Consider the following 8,331-nt stretch of genomic DNA (forward strand, 5'->3'; position numbering starts at 1 on the left):
CCGCTGGCGTCCCGTTCTGGGCATATATTTGGGGCTTGATCTGCGGCGGACAGCGGGTTTTGTGGTTCAGGGCGGTTATTCGGGATGGGCCTGTGATTGGAGTTAGCGGCTGGGGGCGGCTGTGGCCATTACTTCACGTCCCATCCTCACATGACAGACGGCGGAGAGTAATGTCCTATAAATAAACGCTGCCTCTTTCTCGCCGCCCCCGATTCCGGTTTACGTCTTAATTGCTCAGGAAAAAGTTATAAACAAAGATGAACGCGATAAATTTTTACGTCAGGAAACAAAACCCTCGTGTCAGGGGACGGAATAACCGCAACGTAACCCGGAGGAACTATGGGAGTATTAAAAGAACTTACTGGTTATAATAGAGGGGAAGGCAGGACCAGGCGATGAAGGAGCCGTGAGGCGTCGCGGGGGTCACTGTGCACATTCTCAGCACCAGCATCGACTCGTAGGGCAGCGAGGAGGCCGAAACCGGGAAACTGATCCTGTCCAACATGGAGGAAGAAGAACTGGAGGTTTACCACTGACCGGCACACCTGCAAGCCTAGCCCAAGCCACAGACCCCTCACCACGGACCTCTCACCACTGCCCGGCACACCTGCAAGCCTAGCCCTCACCACTAACCAGCGCACACCTGCAAGCCTAGCCCTCACCACTGCCTGGCACACCTGCAAGCCTAGCCCTCACCACTGCCCGGCACACCTGCAAGCCTAGCCCTCACCACTGACCGGCACACCTGCAAGAATAGCCCTCACCACTGATCGGCACACCTGCAAACCTAGCCCTCACCACGGACCCTTCATCACTAACCAGCGCACACCAGCAAGCCTAGCCCTCACCACGGACCCCTCACCACTGACCATTGACCGGCACACCTGCAAGCCTAGCCCTCAACCACGGACCCCTCACCACTGCCCGACACACCTGCAAGCCTAGCCCTCAACCACGGACCCCTCACCACTGCCCGGCACACCTACAAGAATAGCCCTCACCACGGACCCCTCACCACTGACCAGTGCACACCTGCCAGCCTAGCCCTCACCACTGACCGGCACACCTGCAAGCCCTCACCTCACCTCACCTCACCACTGACCAGTGCACACCTGCCAGCCTAGCCCTCACCACTGCCTGGCACACCTGCAAGCCTAGCCCTCACCACTGCCCGGCACACCTGCAAGCCTAGCCCTCACCACTGACCGGCACACCTGCAAGCCTAGCCCTCACCACTGACCGGCACACCTGCAAACCTAGCCCTCACCACGGACCCCTCATCACTAACCAGCGCACACCAGCATGCCTAGCCCTCACCACGGACCCCTCACCACTGACCACTGACCGGCACACCTGCAAGCCTAGCCCTCAACCACGGACCCCTCACCACTGCCCGGCACACCTACAAGAATAGCCCTCACCACGGACCCCTCACCACTGACCAGTGCACACCTGCCAGCCTAGCCCTCACCACTGACCGGCACACCTGCAAGCCTAGCCCTCACCACGGACCCCTCACCACTGACCGGCACACCTACAAGCCTAGCCCTCACCACTGACCGGCACACCCGCATGCCTAGCCCTCAACCACGGACCCCTCACCACTAACCAGCGCACACCTGCAAGCCTAGCCCTCACCACTGCCCGGCACACCTGCAAGCCTAGCCCTCACCACTGACCGGCACACCTGCAAGCCTAGCCCTCACCACGGACCCCTCACCACTAACCAGCGCACACCTGCAAGCCTGGCCCTCACCACAGACCCCTCACCACGGACCGCTGACCAGCACACCTGCAAGCCTAGCCCTCACCACAGACCTGTCACCACTGACCGGCACACCTGCAAGCCTAGCCCTCACCAAGGACCCCTCATCACTGACCAGCGCACACCTGCAAGCCTAGCCCTCACCACAGACCCCTCATCACTGCCCAGCACACCTGCAAGCCTAGCCCTCACCACAGACCCCTCATCACTGACCCAACGTCACTAACCGCTGACCCCCCTCACCACTGACTGCTGACCCCCCTCACCACTGACTGCTGACCCCCCTCACCACTGACTGCTGACCCCCCTCACCACTGACCACCCCACCACTGACTGCTGACCCCCCCACCACTGCCCTCACCACTGACTGCTGACCCCCTCACCACTGCCCTCACCACTGACTGCTGTCCCCCTCACCACTGACTGCTGACCCCCTCACCACTGACTGCTGACCACCTCACCACTGACTGCTGACCCCATCACCACTGACTGCTGACCCCCTCACCACTGACTGCTGACCCCCTCACCACTGACTGCTGACCCCCTCACCACTGACTGCTGACCCCCTCACCACTGACTGCTGACCCCCTCACCACTGACTGCTGACCCCCTCACCACTGACTGCTGACCCCCCCCACCACTGCCCTCACCACTGACTGCTGACCCCCTCACCACTGACTGCTGACCCCCTCACCACTGACTGCTGACCCCCTCACCACTGACTGCTGACCCCCTCACCACTGACTGCTGACCCCCTCACCGCTGACTGCTGACCCCCTCACCACTGACTGCTGACCCCATCACCACTGACTGCTGACCCCCTCACCGCTGACTGCTGACCCCCTCACCGCTGACTGCTGACCCCCTCACCACTGACTGCTGACCCCATCACCACTGACTGCTGACCCCATCACCGCTGACTGCTGACCCCCTCACCGCTGACCATTATTGTTTGGAGCCACAGCGGTCAGCAGCAGGAGAACGCTGATCCCAAGAGCTTACATCTCATCCCACACAGCCCTGAAGAAGAAGAAGAAGGACTTGGCGGCAGTAACGTTCCTGGATTTTACTTCTGGACAAATCTTCCTCCCGGCGTAGATCACCGAGCACGAAATATAGAAGACGCCATCACTACAAGACACGATACACAGAATTATCACCCATACAAGAGAAATATGTCCTACACTCCAGTCACCTCCAGAGCTGCGGGCACTACTGTTACATCATGTCCTATACTCCAGTCACCTCCAGAGCTGCGGGCACCTATACTCCAGTCACCTCCAGAGCTGCGGCCACTACTGTTACATAATTTCATACTCCAGTCACCTCCAGAGCTGCAGGCACCTATACTCCAGAGCTGCGGGCACTACTGTTACATCATGTCCTATACTCCAGTCACCTCCAGAGCTGCGGCCACTATTCTACTGTTACATCATGTCCTATACTCCAGTCACCTCCAGAGCTGCACTCACTATTCTGCAGTTATATCATGTCAGTTCCCAGCATTCCTTGGTGAACCTAATAAAAGGGGTGGGGCGTGACAATGGTCTGATCCACAGGGAGGGTGTAATTACGCAGGCTTGTGGGCTGATGGACTGGACCCGCGACGTGACATCACTGCACTGAGCAGGGACGACGCTTCTCCCACACGTTATAACGACGCTTCTCCTTTATTTCCCACACTTTTCTCTAGTTGGCATTTGCCGGCGATGTAAATGTGTCAAAAATAAGAGCAAAAAATCACCAGGAGCTTCAGTCACTGCGGGAAACGATCTGCAGAACATCGCACATATCCACAAAAACAGGGGAGACAAGCGATGACATCACCAGTCACAAGCGATGACATCACCAGGGAAGCTGCACTTGTCACCTTTTTATCCAGTTCTCCGGTAGATTGTGCGCAGCGTATAAGCGGAAGCTCAGGAGCGGTGACGTGGGCTCTGTCCTGAAGTTCATCCTATTAATTTCCACCATGAAATCCGTGTGGAAGCTCCGGCTGTAGATGCTGAGGAGGCCGGAGATGACGCGGGAGAGTTCCATCAGGGAGAGCTGCACCGGAACTACAAGACGAGGATTATACAGATATATCAAATCATAACAAGTTCTACAGGTCATACACTGACCTCCCGAGACGTGACATCACACACTGACCTCCCGAGACGTGACATCACACACTGACCTCCCAAGACTGGACGTGACGTCACACACTGACCTCCCGAGACTCGACATGACATCACACACTGACCTCCCGAGACGTGACGTCAGACACTGACCTCCCAAGACTGGACGTGACGTCACACACTGACCTCCCGAGACTCGACATGACATCACACACTGACCTCCCGAGACGTGACGTCAGACACTGACCTCCCAAGACTGGACGTGACGTCACACACTGACCCCCCGAGACTGGACGTGACGTCACACACTGACCCCCCGAGACTGGACGTGACGTCACACACTGACCCCCCGAGACGTGACGTCACACACTGACCCCCCGAGACGTGACGTCACACAGACCCCCCGAGACGTCACGCACTGACCCCCCGAGACGTCACGCACTGACCCCCCCGAGACGTCACGCACTGACCCCCCCCTGAGACGTCACGCACTGACCCCCCCCAGAGGCGGGACGTCACGCACTGACCTCCCCAGAGGCGGGACGTCACGCACTGACCCCCCCAGAGGCGGGACGTCACGCACTGACCCCCCCCGAGACGTCACGCACTGACCCCGCCCAGAGGCGGGACGTCACGCACTGACCCCCCCAGAGGCGGGACGTCACGCACTGACCCCCCCCAGAGGCGGGACGTCACGCACTGACCCCCCCCAGAGGCGGGACGTCACGCACTGACCCCCCAGAGGCGGGACGTCACGCACTGACCCCCCCGAGACGTCACGCACTGACCCCCCCCAGAGGCGGGACGTCACGCACTGACCCCCCCCAGAGGCGGGACATCACGCACTGACCCCCAGAGGCGGGACGTCACGCACTGACCCCCCCCGAGACGTCACGCACTGACCCCCCCCAGAGGCGGGACGTCACGCACTGACCCCCCCAGAGGCGGGACGTCACGCACTGACCCCCAGAGACTGGACGTGACATCATACACTGACCACCAGAGACTGGACGTGACATCATACACTGACCCCCAGAAACGTGACGTCACGCACTGACCCCCAGAGACTGGACGTGACATCACACACTGACCCCCAGAGGCGGGACGTCACGCTCTGACCCCCAGAGGCGGGACGTCACGCACTGACCCCCAGAGGCGGGACGTCACGCACTGACCCCCAGAGGCGGGACGTCACGCACTGACCCCCAGAGGCGGGACGTCACGCACTGACCCCCAGAGGCGGGACGTCACGCACTGACCCCCAGAGGCGGGACGTCACGCACTGACCCCCAGAGGCGGGACGTCACGCACTGACCCCCAGAGGCGGGACGTCACGCACTGACCCCCAGAGGCGGGACGTCACGCACTGACCCCCAGAGGCGGGACGTCACGCACTGACCCCCAGAGACTGGACGTCACGCACTGACCCCCAGAGACTGGACGTGACATCATACACTGACCACCAGAGACTGGACGTGACATCATACACTGACCACCAGAGACTGGACGTGACATCATACACTGACCCCCAGAGGCGGGACGTCACGCACTGACCCCCAGAGGCGGGACGTCACGCACTGACCCCCAGAGGCGGGACGTCACGCACTGACCCCGAGGCGGGACGTCACGCACTGACCCCCAGAGGCGGGACGTCACGCACTGACCCCCAGAGGCGGGACGTCACGCACTGACCCCCAGAGACTGGACGTGACATCATACACTGACCACCAGAGACTGGACGTGACATCATACACTGACCCCCAGAAACGTGACGTCATACACTGACCCCCAGAGACTGGACGTCATACACTGACCACCCAACATATTTATCTGCACTTGAATATTCCTGGATTTTGCGTTTTTCTGCGATTAATAACTTTAATAAACTAGTAAAATCGAGCGTTGATCTCGGACACAGCGCGGCGTTAACGTCAGACATTTATTTATTAAAAATAATCGTGTGATTTGCGTATTTTTCCTCGTCTGACGACTCGCAGCTCACGGGAGGGGACGGAACGCCGACAAATCATGAATGTCATCGGAAAAGATCCAAACAAGCAAATTCACTCCAAACACTGACCCGCCATACACTACGCAACGACCGCCGGCGTTTACTCCATACTACGATATTTTGACACAATAATCGCCCCGTGATCCGTCATTTACTCACCCGCCATCTGTGGAGATTGTGCCCAATACTGTGGAGAAACGAGACACTGATCAGAACGATCCCACAACGATGACATCACACGACCCCTCCCCCGCGACCTGGATAATTATAACCGCCACGTCAGAGTCTTTATCCAACATGGCTGCTACACCCCCCCCCGCTCATTATAATTACCATGGCGGACTGCTGCAGCGAGCTGGCGCTCATATTCCGGATGGCGTCGCTGATCTCCTGGGTCTCCACGGAGCGGAGGAGTGAACAGATTTCCTTGGCAGCTTCCAGGACTCGGCTGACGCCTGCGGCCTGACACGTATATAATCCCGGTTATTATAACTATATAATGATCAGGCTCGGTACAGGTGCCCCGCCCCCCACATCATCCACCGCCCGCACGTACCGGGTCATGAAGGAAACATTGGATCTGATCTTCGTAGTGAGAGACGGCGGCAAAAAGACGTTTCCTGAAAGACACGATCCGCAGCTCAGTCATCGGAGATTTGTCCACGAGCCACGGATATAAAGGAGTGAACGGCGTCACCCAGCTATGCAACACACCCCTGACCACAAAGAGTGTGGGGGAGGGGTCTCTACATGATCAGGCCATTTACCATTCATACAGTGGAAAAGCTGGGTGAGGGGTGTCATGGCGGCCATATTGATTATCACCCAACTTTCCCAGGAACAGAGAGAACAGAGGAGAGGGGGGAGGCGTACGGGGGGGGAGGAGGAAGGGAGGTGTACGGGGGGGGAGGTGTACGGGGGTGGGAGGAGGAGGGTGGTGTACGGGGGGATGGGGGGGAGGGTGTACGGGGGGGGGGGGCGGGGGAGGAGGGAGGTGTACGGGGGGGGGGGGAGGAGGGAGGTGTACGGGGGGGGGGGGGGAGGGAGGTGTACGGGGGGGGGGGAGGTGGGTGTACGGGGGGAGGGAGGTGGGTGTACGAGGGGGGGGGGGAGGGTTGTCAGGTAACGGTCGTCGCTGTAATTGACGTGATTCCTCACTGTAGTCGCCGCCAGTACTGAGCGTGCTCCAGACCGTCACCGAGATTCAGCTCCACCCGATCGTCCTCAACCTGTAAGAAACAAGATGGCGTCAGAGCGCGAGCCGCCACGGGACCGGGATATACCCGTCCTGCTCACACAGCAGAGGCTCGTTACAATGTATCAGTGCAGACTGTTCATATCACAGAGGATTGTCTAGACTGGATACAATTGTAACAAATCATCAGCTGTGAGAATTTTTAGGTCAGAACCGGTTATTACTTTCTGGATGTACGTAAAAATGTTCCAATTAACGGACAGCAAGCAGAGATCTTAAAACTGTGAGAAATTGAAAATAAAGAGGCAGATTTACTATTCAAATTCAGCCAATATTCTGCCACACATTTGCGCCTCGCTCAACGAGGGGGCGTGGCTTTAGATAACAGGCGTGGCTTCAGATAATGGGGCGTGGCACCCGTGTCCGGGACGTATCATCCGGCGGGAGGCTCCGGGGTCAGTTTGGCGCCTCTCGTCTGCCGCGCTGTCAGTTATATCGTTTTAGTCACCGGACTCTGCGCCGCCCCTTTCATGTTTCTTCCAATCACACGTGGAAACTCACCGTGCGCGCCAGGGGGGGCCGGGGGTCTCCTCCAACGTGGAGCCGGAGCCGAACACTGCGCTCCCGCTGTAGAGACGTGTGACTCCGGAGACTGTGACCTCTGCAGAACAGATACAAGTGAGATACAGAGCAGAGAGGGGGTATCCAAGTCACTGTATCTAAGCCCGTGGACACCGTATCTAAGCCCGGGGACACCGTATCTAAGCCCGTGGAAAGCGCATCTAAGCCCGTGGACAGCGTATCTAAGCCAGTGGACAGCGTATCTAAGCCCGGGGACAGCGTATCTAAGCCCGTGGAAAGCGCATCTAAGCCCGGGGACAGCGTATCTAAGCCCGGGGACAGCGTATCTAAGCCCGGGGACAGCGTATCTAAGCCCGGGGACAGCGTATCTAAGCCCGGGGACAGCGTATCTAAGCCAGTGGACAGCGTATCTAAGCCCGGGGACAGCGTATCTAAGCCCGTGGAAAGCGCATCTAAGCCCGGGGACACCGTATCTAAGCCCGGGACAGCGTATCTAAGCCCGGGGACAGCGTATCTAAGCCAGGGGACAGCGTATCTAAGCCCGTGGAAAGCGCATCTAAGCCCGGGACACCGTATCTAAGCCCGGGGACAGCGTATCTAAGCCCGGGGACAGCGTATCTAAGCCCGGGGACAGCGTATCTAAGCCCGTGGACAGCGT

General features: G+C 58.9%; 1 protein-coding gene across 1 annotated transcript; it reads right to left on the minus strand.

Annotated features, from left to right (window-relative positions):
* Window positions 1–362: 362 nt before the first annotated feature.
* Window positions 363–7,784, minus strand: LOC142701488 (phosphatidylinositol 3-kinase C2 domain-containing subunit gamma-like; the record flags this gene model as incomplete). The annotated part of the gene is made up of 8 exons (XM_075848144.1): window positions 7,653–7,784; window positions 7,055–7,125; window positions 6,453–6,516; window positions 6,230–6,358; window positions 6,056–6,083; window positions 3,636–3,825; window positions 2,768–2,896; window positions 363–494 (listed from the first exon to the last, which is right to left on the minus strand). Coding segments are annotated over exons 4-8 (512 nt in total), but the record flags the coding sequence as incomplete, so codon positions are not given.
* Window positions 7,785–8,331: the final 547 nt, after the last annotated feature.

This window comes from Rhinoderma darwinii, unplaced genomic scaffold, assembly GCF_050947455.1.
Source record: "Rhinoderma darwinii isolate aRhiDar2 unplaced genomic scaffold, aRhiDar2.hap1 Scaffold_2087, whole genome shotgun sequence".
NCBI classification, from domain to species: domain Eukaryota; kingdom Metazoa; phylum Chordata; class Amphibia; order Anura; family Rhinodermatidae; genus Rhinoderma; species Rhinoderma darwinii.